The following is an 18,159-nucleotide window of genomic DNA, read 5'->3' on the forward strand; positions in this document are numbered from 1 at the left end:
GTTCATGGATTGGAAGAATTAACATCATCAAAATGTCTATACTACCCAAATCAATATACAGATTCAATGCAATACCTATTAAAGTGCCAATGGCATATTTCACAGACATAGAACAAACACTTCAAAAATTATATGGAACCATAAACAACCCTGAATAGCAGCTGCACTTTTGAGAAAGAAGAACAAAGTAGGAGGGATCACAATACCTGATATCAAACTGTATTACAAAGCCACTGTAATCAAAACAGCCTGGTACTGGCATAAAAAAAGGCACTTATACCAATGGAACAGAACAGAGAGCCCAGAAATCAACCCAACCCTCTGCAGTCAATTAATATTTGACAAAGGGGCAGTAACATAAAATGGAGTAAAGATAGCCTCTTCAACAAATGGTGTTGGGAGAACTGGACAGCTACGTGCAAAAAAATGAAACTTGAGCACCAACTTGCACCATACACCAAAATAAATTCAAGGTAGATAAAAGACTAAATATAAGCCTTGAAACCATTAAAGTCCTAGAGGAGAACATTGACAAGAAAATCTCAGGTATTCCACGCAGCAACATTTTTACCAATATGTCCCCTAGAGCAAGGAATATAAAGGAAAGAATAAACAAATGGGATCTCATCAAAATAAAAAGCTTCTGCATGGCCAAAGAAAACAGTATTAAATTAAAAAGACAACCAACTGTATGGGAAAACATATTTGCCAATGATACCTCAGACAAAGGTTTAATCTCCAAAATATACAAAGAACTTACATGACTCCACTCTAAGAAGACATCTAACCCAATTAAAAAATGGGAAAAGGACTTGAACAGACAATTCTCCAAGGAGGACATACAGAATATCCAGAGACACATGAAGAGATGCTCAATATCGTTAGCTATCAGAGAGATGCAAATTAAAACCACAATGAGATACCACTTTACACCGGTCAGGATGGCTATCATAAATAAAGCAACAAGCAACAAATGTTGGAGAGGGTGTGGGTAAAAGGGGACCTTAGTTCACTGTTGGTGGGATTGCAGACTGGTACAACCATTATGGAAAACAGTATGAAATTTTCTCAGAAAAATAAAAATTGACCTGCCTTTTGACCCAGCAATTCCACTGCTAGGATTATATCCCAAGAATCCTAAAACATCAATTTCAAAGAACCTATGCACCACAATGTTCATAGCAGCACAATTTACAATAGCCAAGAGCTGGAAGCAACCTAGGTGCCCGTCAGTAAATGAATGGATCAAAAAATTGTGGTACATATACACAATGGAATTCTATGCAGCAGAGAGAAAGAAGGAGCTACTACCCTTTTCAACAACATGGATGGAACTGGAAAGCATTATGCTGAGTGAAATAGGTCAGGGGTTAAAAGACAAATACCGTATGATCTCACCTTTAACAGGAAGCTGAACAACAAAACAAACAAGCAAGCAGAATAAAAACAAAGACACTGAAATAGAGAACAAGTGGGCAGTGACCAGAGGAGAGAGGGAAGGGAATTTAAGGGGGAAAAAGGAGAGGGATTTTGAGGAACAAATATGAAAGACACAGGGATGAGGACTAGGGGAGGGAGGTGGGGGGTGGGGGTGGGGCTGGGATGGGAGAAATAGACAAAAAAACTGTACTTGAAAAATAACTAAATAAAATTTAAAAATGAATATACATCAGTACAAGTCAAATAGAGATTTTTCTTAATGTGTTTCACAGTCTCTGTGATGTCTGTGATGGCTACTGGATCTTCCCTAAGAATAATGGAGTAATAGTTTACACTGTTACACAGGCAGTCACAGAAGTTTCGGGAAATCAGTAAAGCAACCAATGAGATGTCAGAGAAATGAATGAGGTGGGGTGTCTCAGAGACAGAAGGAAAGAATATTTGGAGACTATTTAAATTTGGCAAGGGAAGGAGAGAGTGACAGAAAAGAGCAGGGACATAAGAACATTAGATGGGAATTGGAAAGCCATTTAATTTTATGCATTTATTGTATGCATGAGAAGACTTTTCAATACCACATAAGACTTTACTCCATAGAGGCGGAATTAGAGAAAGGTGAACAGAATGAAGGCTGGTACCAAGGGGAAGATGCTGAAAGCTCGAGAGGAGAGTCAGAACTGGAGAAGAAATGAGAAGCTGAATTGGTGACTAGGGTTTTGGGAAGGAGCATGTTGGTTTTGTTTTTTTTTTTTCCGGGGCCGGGGTTATGGTGCTGGTTTGTGTGTTGGTAGAAGAAGGAAGTCAGACAGAAGTACCGTGGGGTAGGTTTCTTTAAAACAGAAGTCAAAGACAAACTTTTGTGAGAAAAAGAAGTAACATCTGTGCACTAATGCTGTTTTTGCAAATTCCATTACTAGTAGTTCTCCTCGGAGGTGGTGACAGTGAAGATGGTAAGAACTACAGCAACTGCACAGTTGGGTGCAAAAGGTGTGTGTCAGTATGTGTGTTTCTCTGTGTGGTGTCCTCAGAACACACCTGGAGAATGTCAGCACAGTTCCATTCTGAGTATCCCTTCAGCATCACTTTGGGATGCTGTGCTTTCTGAAGGTTGTGCAAAATGGGGAGAAAAGTAGGTTTACAGTTGTGAGGATATGGAACAGTTTATTCTTGTGTTATTATTTATTAGTTATTGTATTGTTTTTTCTTCTAACAACTATTAAGTCTACTTTTGACCCAATCTTTATATAAAGCATGGGGCTCTGGGCAGTTGAATGTCTGCCGAGGTAACTATGGCTTCCCTTGTCTCCAGATTCTGAGATTTCCCTCTCTGTCATCTTTCTTTCTTCTTTCTCTTTCCTTCCCAATGCCTTTTTTCCCCTCCTCCTATCTTTTTTTTTCCCCCAATAGCCTTCCAGGACCAAATCTTCAGAATCATCAGTACTTTTTCCTTACACAACCACTCCTGGACCCAAACTTGGATCTCTGCCTGGTTGGGTGAGTTGCAGATTAAGAGCTGGAAGAGAAACTCTAGTGATTTTATTTCCCTGCGGCCTTGGTCCAATGGCAACTTCAGCAAGAAGGAGATGACAGAAGTAAAAGACTTAATCGAAAGGACCAACCATGAATTTCTGCATTTACTTCACATCCATGCCAGTGAATGGATGCTTGAGTGTAAGTTCAATTCTTAAAATGAGCTGGAGCAATGCTGGGTGGGGTATGTGTGTCTCAATGAGTTTTTTATTATGATTTTCTCCCCAGCACTCAATCTCCTTAGCAATCTCTATCTGTACATTCATTCTGTAACCTAATTCACTTCATTCACCCTAGTTAGTGTAAACACAATTCTCTCACACTAATTTCCTTCTTATTCTCTTGCTCTCACCAAAAAAAAAATTATGCCACTTTCTTTCAACAATTTACTCCCATTTCCAAAGTAAAAAAGTCACTCATTTTTTCACCTTCAAGTACCATCAATTATGTTTTTTCTAAACTTCTGAGAAAATGAAACTTTGCTTCATTACCTCAAATCCCTCACACTTCTCTCATTTACTTTCTTTTTTTGCGTCCACTTATTTCATCTTTTTTAACTCCCTCTTTCCTCTAATTTACAATCTCTCTTCTCTAGACCCCTTTGACATACAAGGAACAGTAGGCTGTGAGCTGCACTCTGGAGAAATCAAGATAGACTTCTGGCGAGTTGCTTATCAAGGATCAGAGATCCTGAGCTTCCAGAACAGTTCATGGGTGCCATATCTAAAGGGTGGAACTAGAGCTCAGAAGATGTGCAAAGTACTCAACCGGTACATTGTCTTCAACAAAGTGATTAAGTGGAGGTTCAGTAACACCTGTTCACGCTTCCTTTTGGGTCTCCTTGATGCAGGGAAGGCAGATTTCCAGAGAAAAGGTCAGTCCCATATCCTTCCTCCAAGAATTTTCTATTCTAAAGTTATACCTTCCTACCATCTCTTCAAATTTAGAATAAGGAGTCAAGAGGGAATACATGATGGGTTCCCAGGGTGGGACAGAGGTGCTGTCTAAACTGATGTGAAGATATGAACCTCCAACTCTGTGTTGGAGGTTCTGTCTTATCTGAATCTGTCTTATCTGAATGCCTTTCCTGTCTTCTGCAGTAAAACCAGAGGCCTGGCTGTCCACTGGCCCCAGTCCTGGTCCTCACCATCTGTTGCTGGTTTGTCATGTCTCTGGCTTCTACCCAAAGCCAATTTCTGTTATGTGGATGCGAGGTGAACAGGCACAACAGGCCTCTCAACAAAGTGATATCTTGCCCAATGCTGATGGGACATGGTATCTTCAGAGTTACCTGGATGTGGAAGCCACCAAGACATCTGGCCTGTCTTGCCGGGTGACACACAGCAGTCTAGAAGGCCAGGACATCATCCTCTACTTGGGTAAGAAAAAACTGGGGTCCACATTGGGAGTAGGAGTAGATGGTCCACAAGCAGAGCCAAAGGGCCAGATAAAAATCTGGAATTTATGGATCCAAACCCAAAGAATGAAAATAAGTCAATAAATAAGGGTTGGAAATAAGAGACCCGTAGATGTAGGAAGATGTTCAGGGTTAGATTAAAGATTAATCTCTGAAGAGGGATGACAGAAGAAACAGGAAGAAAGGAGATTAGTGAGGCGAACATTCAGATTTTAAAAGCAGGTGAGGGAAATGCAGTAACCAAGGGGTGGATTTGAAATGACACCCTTGTGTGCACCTGAACCCACAGACCGTCCGACCTCCGAGGGCTTGATCATCCTGGCAGTGATGGTCCCCCTGGTGCTTCTTCTGACAGGTCTTGCATTTTGGCTTAAAAAGGGCTGGTGAGTTTCTTTCCTTTTCTTTTATCCCCTCCTTACTTGTTGTCCTGTATTTTTTTCCTTTTTCTCTCCTTAATTCTTCTTTCCCAGTCCCTTTCCTTTTACTCTTCAATTCTCACCTCCACCTCGCACGCAGTAACGTTTATCTCTGTTCTTATTAGGACACACTGCGAACCTCCTCCCACTCTTCTTTCTTTGGAATGAGATTCCAGCATCCCAGGGACTCAAAACATACTAAAAACTCGGCATGGTGATCATGTCCTTTCAACTCCCTTTGTACAGTTTTTGTTGTTTACCTATGTTTATTTAATGGTCTGTTATTACTGTAAACTAGTCGTAATTTTGCAGGATTTGTTTTCTGACTTGGTTCTGACATTTTAAAACTCATATGTTAACTCTGGATAAAATGAGATCCTAGTAACCTCTACATATTGGAAAATTAATGAATCTCAAGCCCATTTAAGATGTTACTTCTTTAGGGGGTGTTCCCTGATTCACAAGTGGAAGCAGTGTTTGAACTCTCACCACACCTTGCAGCACCCTTTGCCGAGTTTATACTTTTTATCCTTTGTTGTGGCTACACAGGTCCCTTTTCTTTCTACTTTTAAAGTTTCCTGAGAGCAAAGTCCATATCTTAAAGTTTGTATCATTTATAAAGTGTATTAACTGTATGTGGTATGCTTTCAATAAAAACCTACATTAAGTTTATGCCAATATATAGTCTTTTCTTATTATCTATCTTCCCAACAGGTTTGTACTAGTTGAGACACTTTATGATCTTTTTGTTAAAAGTCTTCACACTTTACTAGTTCCTTAGTGACTTCTCAGAGTCCCTGAAGAGAAACACAATTCCGCTTCTAACCATTCTTACAACTGTAGAAACCTGTTTGTGTGAAATTTTTGTTCCAAGTATTTTAAGCAAAAAGAGAAAGGCAGGATACAGTCCTTGCTATTTGGTGTATTTTATGAATAAACAGCAGAGTTACCCCCTTGGAGCTGGTAGAAATCTGTATCCTGGGACCTCACCTCAGACTTACTGAATCATAATTGCACTTCAGCAAAATCAGCAAGGGATTCCTTAGGTACATTGAAATCTGAGAAGCACTGATACAGGTGCAGTCTGAGAGGCAGCAGTGCAAGCATGTCACAGAAGCAGAAGATGCTCAAGTAAAGGGAAACCGACTGTTGATAGTCAGGATTGAAGTGAGACCAAAGCAAGGGGTGTACACACACTACATTCCTACTGGTTGTGGCTGTTGTGTTGAAGACACAGCCAACACTAAGGTAATAAACGCTGATCTGCTGTTAGTAGGGAAAACACACAGTTCCTGTGAATCTCTGGTCAGATCATTTTTATCAACTAATGAAAACACAGCTCTGTTTTATGTATGTTTCTGTTTAAGGATGCCTTCTGTAATGTATACATAATTTCAAAATATTTATTATATGCAGTATTTTAAAAACTACTTTATTTACCTATGTTGGGGTGGGGGAGGAGAGGGACAGAAACATTGATGTGAGAGAAACATCAGTCAGTTGTCTCTTGTTGAGTGCCAACCGGGACCGAACCTGCAATGTGCCCTGATGGGGAACTGAATTGGTGACCTTTAGCTGTGTGGGGTTATGCCCAACCAACAGAACCACACTGGCCAGAGCTATATGTAGTATTTTTTAAATACTAAAACACCAGCCAAGAGTGTTTAACATCTTCCTGAACCTGAGTAATGCAATTACAAGTATTTTGACTTTTAGCCACACAGCTGTGCTATTATGCTTTTCTAAAAAAAATTAAAAGGTCATTATGTTAGGTAGGATATAGACAAACCAAGGCAGGGAGGAGGGAACAGACATGTCTCATACACTGAACCAGTAGCCCTGAGTCCAAAGTTCTCAAAAACTTTCTTACGTTTGCTGGGTTTTGTCAACTTCCACGTAGGATAAATATAGAGCTTTCCGATCTCCTAACATGCATTCCTGTTGGTTTCCTAAACAAACACTGTTTCAGCCACAGTGGGCTCAAGTTTTGAAAACAGTAATTTCCAAAACTGAGACTCTCCTCAGGAAAGGACAGACCTTGCCCTGACTGGTGTGGCTCAGTGGACTGAGCACCAGACTGCAAACCAAAAGGTTACAGGTTCAATGCCCAGTCGGGGCACATGCCTGGGTTGTGGGCCCATGTTTCTCCCCCTCTCTCTAAAAATAAATAAACAAAATCTTTTAAGAAAAAAAGAAAGGACAGACCTTAGTATCAAATGTGAGGCAGGTTCATAACTGAACTTAAGACAACACAAGCTGATATACAAACCTCCTGGAACTTCTCATTGATGAAATGAGATGGCTGTATTGTCAGAATTAGTGGGTAGACCAGAGTGGTGAGTAAGTGAATCATGAGAAACCACTCCATTTGTGAAAATATGTAAGGGACTGGGTATCATGCCCCACCCCATCTGTGTCCCATCTCCTGAGTATTTGATATAAAAGTAATTTGACTCAAGAGTCGAGATGAAATATTTTAACAAGTAAAATTGTGTTAAATAGTAAAAGTGTTTAAGTTAGTATTGGATGATTTCCTAATGTATTAATTAGATTTTAATCTTGTTCTTAACTTTTTAATGATATGTAAAAAGATTTTTTTGAAAGAAATTCAGCCAATGTGATCAGATGGCTACAGTCAGCTTTGTAAATAAGAGGTTTAGCATGTCATTACCACATCGCATTTATAAATATTTATGTTAAATGCCTTATAGTCATTTAACTAAATTCTTTAATCATTAACCATTTTCATTGTTTCTGATCTTTCAAAAAATTCTTTTCTTATCCACATGTAAGAGGAATTTTAACTGGTCAAGTCCAAAGTAAACTACAAGTTTATAAAAAATTTCTGATTCTAGAAAGAAAGATTAAAAAGAGATCTAGTGACTTTTTTTTAGGATGCACAACTTCAGTAAAAACCTTCAGTAATCACTTTATAGGTCATAACAGTGACCCAAGCAAGGCACAGACGGTGATTGTCCTTGGTCTGCACCTCCCAAGAGGCCCGAGAATCAACACATCCAGTACCCAACTTCACACTCACCAGAGCACCAGTTCCACAAACAACACACTCAAAAAGCAGACTGGAATGGAACTAGAGTCCCACTAAAGTGAATCCTGCTCCACAGGGTTATAGGCCTTTGCACAATAACTCCTCCACAATAGTCATGGCAGTCCTCAAACAAATCAGCCTGAGGGTCAATTCCCTCTCATTGATATGCCAACAGCAAACAAGGCTCAACTACAACAGGAGGGCACATACATTCCACAAAGGGACATACTTTTAATGCCTAGCTCAAAGTGGAAGGGAAATTCCTTCTTACAACAGCCCTGGCCACATCTAAATAAAAAACTATGTTTTATCACAGGCAGGAGCAAAAGATACAAAGAAATTTTAGCAGGGGTAAAGGAAAAATTCATTCATATCATGTCATAAAAATTAGTACTAACCATTCTCCCTGTGAAATTCACTTTCTGTGTGATTTTAATTTGGGGTTAGGAACATGTATTGGTGAATGTGAAAATTGATGTGGGCTATAAATTTCAGAAATGATTTATTGATGTGTTGTTCAATTTTCTGTGGTGATCTGTACATGCAGTACCTCAGCGTCTGAAGGGGGATGCAGACTGGGACTGTGAAATAAGTGCTTCTCTGTGCTCACACACTTCTGCTTTCTCCTTTTGTTTAATTTACACAGTCTGAGATTTTGAAACAATGGTCACTAAAGATTAGTTTTTGTGCCTGGTTAGTGTGGCTCACTGGATTGAACACTAACCTACAAAGCAAAAGATCACAGGTTCAATTCCAGTCAGAGCATATGCCTGAGATGCCAGCCAAATCCCCAGTAGGGGGCGTGTGAAGGGCAACCAATCACTGTATCTCCTTCACACGGATGTTTCCCTCCCCGCCCCCTTTCGAAGAAGTAAATAAATAAATCTTATTAAAAAACTAGTTTTTGCAATCTTATTACCATGCATAGCTTTGACATAGGGGAGCACAAAAATTTTTAAGGCGTCATAAATAATTCTAAAGTGACACATATAGGGGATTTTACAGCTTTAAATGCATTTATTTGTAAGTAAGAGGTTAAAAACATATGAGCTAAGATTTTAATTGAGAAAGTTAGAAAAAAAGAACAGAACTAATATTAAAAAATACAAGGTAGAAAATTAACTTCAAAACACTAAAAGTTAAAATAAAAAGCAAAACTAAACATTGATAAAGGTGATCAAGGTGGTGCAGTAGTTGTATTCACTTACTCCCATGACCACATCAAAGTTACAACTAAATTACAGAACAACCATCACTGAGTACTGCCTAAAGTCTACTTGAACAGCAGTCCTGTAACTAAAAATATATAGAAAAAAACACATCAAGACTATTAGAGAGCAAAAGATGCAGAATGGGCTGGTCCCACACCCGCATGTGGCAGTTCAAAATCAGTAGTGATATTCTGCTGCAGAAATCCCTTCTGAGGAGCAAGGGGGCCCAGCCCAACATCAGATCCTCCAGCCCAGGGTTTCAGTGCTGGAAAGAGTTCCCATAACTTCTGGCTGTGAACACCAGCAGAGGTTGTGGCTGAGTGAGACAGAGGGCTTCTGGAGTCCTAAGCATTTCTCTTAAAGGGTCTCCACAAACTCACCTGCTGATAGACTCACTCACTTTGAGCTCAAGCACAAGGGTGGCAGCTAGAAAGGCACCAGGGGTACATGAGAATGTACTAAATTGTCTGTCTTTATATCAAGGGTAGAGGTGCAGCTTTCTCTTAGAAGCACTGGCAGAGGCCATTGTTCCTTTGCTGAGCTCTCTCCCTGCAGGTGCAGGTAGGCACCATATCTGAGTCTCCTGGAGAACACCATTCACTATTTACTCTGCCCTGGTGATTCCCTAAGACCCCACCCCACCCAACTTGTGGGCAGAACCAAGAGCCTAACAGTGGCTTTACCATACCAATGTCCTGTGTTGCCTCATGCAGCAGACTTTCCTAAACTCTCTCAAATATTCACAAACCCCAAACATGCAGAAATTGCCCTCAGTGTGCCCTATACCTCTTGTGAAGTGGCCTCAGACTCAGTACTAGTGGCAGCCAGGTTGCAGAGCTTGGCCTCTCTCAGGCAGCACCATGCCCAGCACAAGGGGGCAACCACCTACAAATCACTTTATAGGTCATAACAGTTACCCCAACCATGGCACAGATGGTGATTGTCCTTGGCCTGCACCTCCCAAGAGTCCAGAGAATCAACACATGCAGTGCCCAACTTCGCACTCACCAGAGCACTAGTTCCACAAACAACACCCTCAAAAACCAGACTGGGAGGGAACTAGAGTCCCACAAAAGTGAATCCTGCTCCACAGGGTTATAGGCCTTCACACTATACCTCCTCCACAATAGTCATGGCAGTCCTCAAACCAATCAGCCTGAGGGTCAATTCCCTCCCATTGATATGCCAACAGCAAACGAGGCTCAACTACAACAGGAGGGCACATACAACCCACACAGGGACGCATTTTCAATGCCTAGCTCAAGTGAACAGAAAGAGTTTAGCTCCACTTAGCTCCACAGGTCACCTGCTACATAAGGCCATTCTACCAAAACTGGCTGACACAGGAGCCTGACCTAATATATAGAAACTAACAGAGACAGCCAAAATTAGGAGAAAAAAGAACATGTCCAAATGAAACTACAGAACACCAAAAAAGAATGAAACAAAATGGAGATAAACTACCAGGTGCAGAGTTTAAAACACTGCTAATAAGGATGCCCAATGATCTCAGCAAGAACTTCAATAAAGAGATACATAACATAAAAACTCCTTCCCTTCTAGGAGCGTGGGGTCTCAATCCCTTGCAGGGATCCCCAACCCAGGTGACAGAGAAGAGGAGCCCGCATAGCACTGATGGTGAAACTCAACGGGGATTCAGTGCACATGGGGGACAAGTGAGTCTCCCACAGACCCAGATGCCACCTTCGCAGGGAAGAGCGCACCTACTGTCACAGCCTGGGGAGTGCTGCCTGGTCCCTGACTGCTCTCAAGGCCACTCTGCTGTGCTGGGGTCCTGAGGAAGGATCTGCTGGCTACACCAATCATGGACATTTTGTGCCCTTCTTTTCTGGGGAGACTCTTAGCAGAAACTCAGTGACTGAACTCTGTGGCTTTGTAAAGGGAACCAATCTTTCCCACCTCAGGTACACAGCCTGCACCCCTGACCCCACCTGTTGAATCATTTGGCCAGCCTAGTCCTTCTGAGTTCAGCTGCACAGAGGAATCAGAGTGCCAGACAGAGCTGGGAATTTGGGGGCATGTCTTCTGGGGAAGATTTTTGTCCAGGAATCAAACAAGCGGGAGCTGTGTAGTGTAGCTACATTACAAGAGGCCTCTCCTATCTCCCCTGCAGGCTCATCCTGTACTACCCTGGGAAGAAGAAGTGTTTGCCCCTCAGCTACAGGCCTGAGGGCAACACCCACAAGGGGAGTCTGTTTGGATCTGCCCTTCCAAGTCCCAGATATACCACTGTGCTTAGCTCAGTTCCACAGGGGGCAGGGAGAGCTGCCCAGAGCTGAGACACTTAGTGAGAGTCTGTTGGGGGCAACTGTCTGGGACAGGAGAAAGTGCTTAGCCCAATAATGGAGGCTTGGTCAGCAACGCCCTAGACAAGAGACTATTTTATCTGTTTTTCACAGCCTAGTGGCTTTCCAAGCTGAGCTGGTTCCTGTGGAGGGGACAGCTGGCTGCATCCATCCTAAACCTGTGGCACGCCCCTCCTGGGTCAACTAGAGTTGGAGACTCTAGGAGAGACTGAGTGGTTTGGCTCTGGAGTACAGGCTACTTTCCTGTCACTGAACACCTGACTGCATGTCCCCTGAGTAGGGGACCCACCAGCCCCATCCTTCTGATCCCAGTTACCCAGACCTACAGAGCTTGCAGTCTGTGGAAGGGTCTGTGATTTGTGGCCACCTGGGAAAACATGAAGAGTAAAAATGCCCACATCACAGTGATACCAGAAGAAAAGAGTGAGCAAGGGATACAGAACATGTTTGAAGAAATAATGGCTGAAAATTTCTCCAACCTGGTGAAAGAAAGTGGCACGCACATTCAGGGGGCACAGAGTTACAACCAAGATGAACTCAAAGAGGCCCACACCAAGACACATCATAATTTAAATGTCAAAGATTAAAGACAGAGAGGCCCTGGCAGGTGTGGCTCAGTGGATTGAGTACTGGCCTGCAAACCATAAGGTTGCTGTTTTGATTCTGAATCAAGGTACATGACTGGGTTACAGTTCAGGTTGGGGGGGGGGGCATGCGAGAGGCAACTGATTGGTGTATTTCTCACACATTGAGGTTTCTCTTAATCCCTTTCTCCCTCCATTTCTCTTTCTCAAAAAGTAAATAAAATCTAAATGAAAAAAAGATGAAGAGAGAATCTTTAAAACAGGAAGAGCAAAGCAATTAGTTAACTACAAACAAGTTCCCACAAAACTGCCCACTGATTTCTCAACAGAAACACTTCAGTCCAAAAAGGACTGACATGAAATATTCAAAGTAATAAAAAGCAAGGACATTGCAGCTGAGATCAAGCAAGGCCATCAAAATTTCGAGCACCAAGACATGGAAGAAGCCCACGTGCCCATCGAGAGATGAGTGGATAAAACAACTGTGGGAGAGTTGTAATGGGAGAAGCATTGGTAGATAGACTGTGCTTACAGCAACTGTGCCTTCTCCCACAACAAAAAGGACAAAGCAAGTTTAAAAACAACAACAAAAAAACCAAGAACTGCCAGGAAAATCAAACTATATAGAAGTCTGACAACCAAGGAGTTAAAAAGGAAACATTTATACAGACTGGTAGGAGGGGTGAAGATGGGCAGTCAGGTGGGGAGGACTTGAGGCAAGGCAGGAGCTCGAAGAGCAGGTGGTCCCAGGTTTGTGTGCAGGTAAACCAGGAGGAATAACTGGGGAGGTAGTCAGACCATGCAACCCAAGGTTCCAGTTCAGGGAAATAAAGCCTCATTGTATCCAACTGAACAGAACTGTGGGTGTTGCAGCAGTGGGAGAAACTGCCAGCCTCACAGGTGAGGTTGTTGGAGAGACCCACAGGGTCCTAGAAATTACACAAAACCACTCACCCAAGAATCAGTACCAAAAGGGCCCACTTTGCTTGTGGTAGCAGAGGAAGTGACTGAAAGCCAGCCAAGGGTTAAGCAAGCACCATTGTTCCCTCTCAGACGCCCCCACCATATACAGTGCCACAATGCATCCATGTGGGCTGCTCCACCCTGGCAAATGCCTAAGGCTCCACCCTTTACAATATAACAGGTGGACTGACACAGAAGAAATTGGGGGTGAGTATCCCAGACTCATTTTCTACATCAATGTAGTTTACTTGCAAGGTGCCATACTGAGTTTGCCTTATCTTCTTAAAGTGGTGGGCCAAGGTAACAGTCCTAACAGAGGAACAGCTGTTAACTGCAGGTGAACAGCTGCACATCAGGCACTGGGTTTTTAACTCAGCATAGAGAGAAGGTGAGAAGGTGTCAAAGGTTTTACCCTTTGTGACAATATGGATGGACCTGGACAACATTATTCCAAGTGAAATAAGCAAGCCTGAGAAAGACAAATACCACTGGTTTTCACTCATATGTGGAAACTAATGAACAAACTGAAGTGAAAAACCAAAGTAGTGACAGACTCATAGAGAGTGGGCTGACAGTTCTGAGGGGGTGAGTGGTTAGGGGTGGAGCAAAAAACAAAAATGAGTCATGGACACAGACACCAGAGTGGTGATTGTGGGGTGGGGAGGTGGGTAGAGGTGAAAGAGGATATAAGGGGGATAAATGGTAGTGGAAAAATACATTTAAAAAAAGCCTTTGAGTCAAACTAATTACATGTAAAGGAGCAAGATCTCAAATACTTCTAAAATAACAGTTTTGAAGCTTCTTTTCTGAATTAAAATTAATAAGGACAATAAGGAAGGGTACATAGAGGTGGGAGAGTAACCAAGGTGAGGACTGGATTACAGGATAGATAATAAGATTTGTGCTCTCTTGGGAGTGCTTACATCTTTGCAAACATGTTATTGTTTCTGTATATCCAGCTGTTATTAACCTAAATATACAGAAACAATGCACATGGCTTACTTAAAGCAAAGATAAACTTTTTACTGGAGAAGATATATGCATGGAAGGTGACTATCAGTCATGACCTGCTGAAGTCTGGAATTTATGATCAGGTCACCTTGCAAGGTTACTTTCCATAAAATGCTTTTATTGCCCAAAACTCCCTTTCTAAAGATAGAATCAGTAATCATATATGAATAGTGTAGAGAAAGAAACTCTACTGTCCTAGATTCTTTCCTCTAGTCTAATAATTAAAGATTTTATTAGTTTATTTTTAAAGATAGGGGAAGGGAGGGAAAAAGAGAGGGAGAAAAACATCAGTGTGTGGTTGCTTCTTGTGTGCCCCACACCAGGGAACCAGGCCCTCAACACAGGCTTGTGCCCTGACTGGGAAAGGAACCAGCAACTCTGGTTCACAGGCCAGTGCTCAATCCACCAAGCCACACCAGCCAGGCTGGGTCTAATAATTAAATCAACAGGAGTCAGACTGACAAGAGAAAATAAGCAAATTTAGTAAATATATACACATCAGTATCACTACATGAAAGACTCAGAGAACCTGCATACATGAAAGGTTCAAGGAAACATAGTTGTATTGATACAGAGAGGTCCGATCAAATCACTGCAGAGGAGTAAGAAGGGGCCATAAGAGAAGGCAATGGTAAAAGCCTGGGAAGGGGTTGGCTAAGAAGCTGAATGCCTCCAGAGCACATGTAATAAAAGAGGGCTGGCCCTCTGGCTCTCCTCTTCCCCGAGGATGTCTGGCTGATTTTGCACAGCTGCCTGTGTTTTCCAACAGACAGTATTTTGGATGGGAAGGAACACCAGGTACAGTGTAGGATCAGTCTGGCCTGGCAGAGGGTAGCAGGGTTGTAGAGGAGACTTTGCCTGTTCTAGAGGAGACAAGCCCTGAGGCAGAAGCCCGCCACTCTTCCAAAACTGTGTAGTTTTCATTTTAGTCTTAGTTTGTTGTTCTAGCTTATATTGTTTCAGTTTGTGAACTAGCTGTATTGACATAGGATAATGAAAACTAACAGCAGAAATGATTGGAGAAATCAGATGTTAAAGAGTTTAGCATTAATTGATAGGTTCAAGTGACTAATTCATGTGGAAAGCTGTTATTCCAAAATTGTGTAATTTTTAAATAAAGGCTCTTTTCCTTTATCACCTTTATCTCCTTTGCCTCTGGAATTTGCCTGGAGGGTGAAGGCAGGCAGCAGTGTTACATGGTGCAGACAGACACTCCCAGCAAAGAGGGATTTGTAATGGGGTCAAGAACTCAGGGTGTTCATCCAGGAAATATTAAAAATATGGGATATCCTCAGGGGATGGGACACATGAGTATGGCCATGGAGAGTGGTTTTTGCATAGCAACAGTTTTCATGACCACCTCACGAATGGTCATTTAACATATCTAACTTTTAACTGGTTTCCTGGGTATGTTAAATAGCTGAGGCCTTGCCCTGAGCCAGGAAACTGGGAGTGACATCCACCCAGGATGTAACTGAGAGGCAACTCCCCATGGTTACAGTGGCTGTGTGAGAGCTTGGAGATGATTAGCTCCATACCACGGGGCCACCCCTCCCTAGACTTACTTGGCAGACCAGAAAAACTGGAAAAATACAGGAATGCTGGCAGGTGCAGCAGATTGTGGGAAGAGTTGGAAATGGGGCTGCAGAGGAAGCCTGGCACTGGGGTTCAAACCCAGGTGGAGCAACCATGACAGGGGGAAACACAGCTTTAGGTCTCCCTTTGCCATGCAGGTGAGGAAGCCAGTAAGCAAGATGCAGCAGCAATACCGAGCTCTCTCTTGGCAGTTTGGAAGAATGCAGGAGACACTCAGTGGGAAGGAAAAGGGTGAAAGGACTCTAGCTGGTGGGCCTTTAGAAGGTGCCATGTGACTTTGGATTAAGAACTAGAGATCCCAGTGACACAGCTGAAGGTGCTGGTAACCAAGGAAAGCCTTCCAGCCAAGCACAGATTACTGAGAAGAAACAGGAGCTACCTGAGCCATGGACTTCTAATTCTTTTCCTGAGATACAATACATGGGATTTTAATGAAGACATTAAGCCATTACTCTCAAGTCTGTATAACTTTTGATAATAAATAAACACAATGTAAACCCCTTCCCTGGTGGCCAATCAGGGAAAATCATGGGAGGCCACATGCACAGTAGCTTTAAAGTAATAAAAACTACTTGCACACATGCACTAAAACTTGCTAAAACTAGTCAGGAAGGATCCGCCCTATGAGAATAGAATCCCTCCAGCCCACGAGGTCAATCTCTGCTTGGAGTTGGCCTGCTCCCACATTCTCTGGAATGTACTATCACTTAATAAATCTGGTCTCTCTCTTTTCTGCTATTAACCCTGTGTGTTTGGTTCAATTCTTTGTCCCCATCACCAAGAACCTGGTTACCTGTGCCACCTGTGCCACCTGTGACAGCAGGGCCCCAGTTGTTCAGTAACAGATCAAGAACATCCAGACCTGTAGAGAACATCTGTATAAGAGTTAATTTGATGATCTCACCTATAAGAGAAACCTAATGAACAAAGCAAACAGCACCAGAGGCATGGAAACAAGGAACAGACTGACAGTGATCAGAGGGGGAGGGAAAGGGGAATAAACCAGTAAAGAGGGGGAAGGACCTAGTTAAGCAAGAAGTAGAAATGATCCATCGACATGTAAACAGGGCAGGGGGTGGGCACGGGAAAGCAATGGGAAAATTAGGACAACAGAACAATAAAAAATTAAATAATTAAACTAAAAGACATTAATCTGAGCCAAATGGATACCATGCTGTTAAGTGTGGACAAAAGGGGGCCACACACTAAACCTGAAAAGCTCAGGGGAGGCCTGTGTGGCAGCCACACAAACTCAGAGACCTAAAGTAACCACATAGGATGCTCTGAAATTAAAACTGTTTAACTAAAAGCAGATTTTGGCAGGTAGTCATGCCCTAGGATAGAATCTTCCTTGTCAAAGTCAATCTTCACCTTAATGGAGCCAATCTATTGTCTTTTCGCATCTACTATAACATAACTTTGAAATGTGACAGTAACTTCCCCCCCACCCTTGCACAGGCACCACAAATCCCCTCTTTGTTACTAGTATCAGGTTGTTCACTGTTAACGATTCTCTACCCACCTTTGTAAAACAAATATGTGTCTCTCATTTTACTTTTTCCAGTCCCAGACATTTCCCCACTTTGCTTTCTCCTGCCACCCTATCTATCATCAATGGAATTCATGAAACCCACTTCTCTCTTCTCTATTGGCTGTAATGTATAAAACAGGGTACAACGTTACCATTTTCCCAGAGCATGTTGTCAATCTGTTGAAGTTTTGCTTCCCAGCAACAGTCATCAGTTTGGCTCAAATAAACTCAAAAAATTCTCTACAAATTTGTACATTTATGTTGACAGAAGCAAAATCTCAAATGTTCCACAGAATGAGTGTTGGAATTCTTTTCATAATAAATTTCGAATTAAGGGGAAATTTAAGGAAGATTATGTGAAAGTGAGACAGGATAGTCCCACATAACAAAATTGTATGCTCTCTTGAGGGTGGTTACACTTTAGAGAGATCTGGAAAAGACTACTTCTGACATTTCAAAGGTGTGTTAACCTGGAAGCACAAGAACAATGGACAGGGCTCACATAAGGCACAGATTAGCCTTTTATAGACCTGGAGCATAAGTGCCTACCTGCCTAGTTAGAAATTTATGATCACATCACCCTGTGAGGTGACTTTCTGTCGCCAAACTTGTCAAGTTTATTACATAGGCTTTATTTTGTTCACAGTTAAAATGAGGTATATGAGGCAACTCTGAGGTAAACAAAAGGTAAGATACACAGAGGCTTCAAAAGCTCACTGCAGGATGAGGAGATGTTCAGTTTTAAAAAAAAGTTATTTCTGGTGATAGCGTATTATGGGCAGGACCTTTATTTTAAATTCTTTGAAGGACAGGTCAAAGTTTCTAGTAAGCTGCAAGGTCTTAATTGCCTTTCAGTCAAAGTAATTCAAATGCTAAAGTCACACCTTTTGGGGAGTCCTGTTCTGAAGCCCTATCAGCCATTTAGCTTGTTAGCACCCATACAAAAATGTCTTTTTTGTATTAATCCAATTATCCCATTCTTTTCTCATGAAATTCCCTTGCCCTCACCCTGTAGTCAGGACATTAAGTTTCTGCTTGAATCTGTGCTTTCCCAAATTGCAATTCTGGATTCCAAATAAACCCT

The 18,159-nt window shown here is 42.1% G+C and overlaps 1 protein-coding gene across 1 annotated transcript; it reads left to right on the forward strand.

Moving 5' to 3' along the window:
- The first annotated feature begins 2,323 nt into the window (after window positions 1-2,323).
- Window positions 2,324-5,347, forward strand: LOC119047890 (T-cell surface glycoprotein CD1a-like). Its single transcript, XM_053662427.1, has 6 exons — window positions 2,324-2,390; window positions 2,848-3,111; window positions 3,566-3,844; window positions 4,071-4,349; window positions 4,677-4,770; window positions 4,929-5,347. Exons 1-6 carry the CDS (start codon window positions 2,330-2,332, stop codon window positions 4,969-4,971), a joined length of 1,020 nt encoding a protein of 339 aa, XP_053518402.1. The 5' UTR covers window positions 2,324-2,329; the 3' UTR covers window positions 4,972-5,347.
- Window positions 5,348-18,159: the final 12,812 nt, after the last annotated feature.

Source organism: Artibeus jamaicensis, unplaced genomic scaffold (genome assembly GCF_021234435.1).
Source record: "Artibeus jamaicensis isolate MK-2021 breed Jamaican fruit bat unplaced genomic scaffold, CSHL_Jam_final contig_1015, whole genome shotgun sequence".
Classification (NCBI taxonomy): domain Eukaryota; kingdom Metazoa; phylum Chordata; class Mammalia; order Chiroptera; family Phyllostomidae; genus Artibeus; species Artibeus jamaicensis.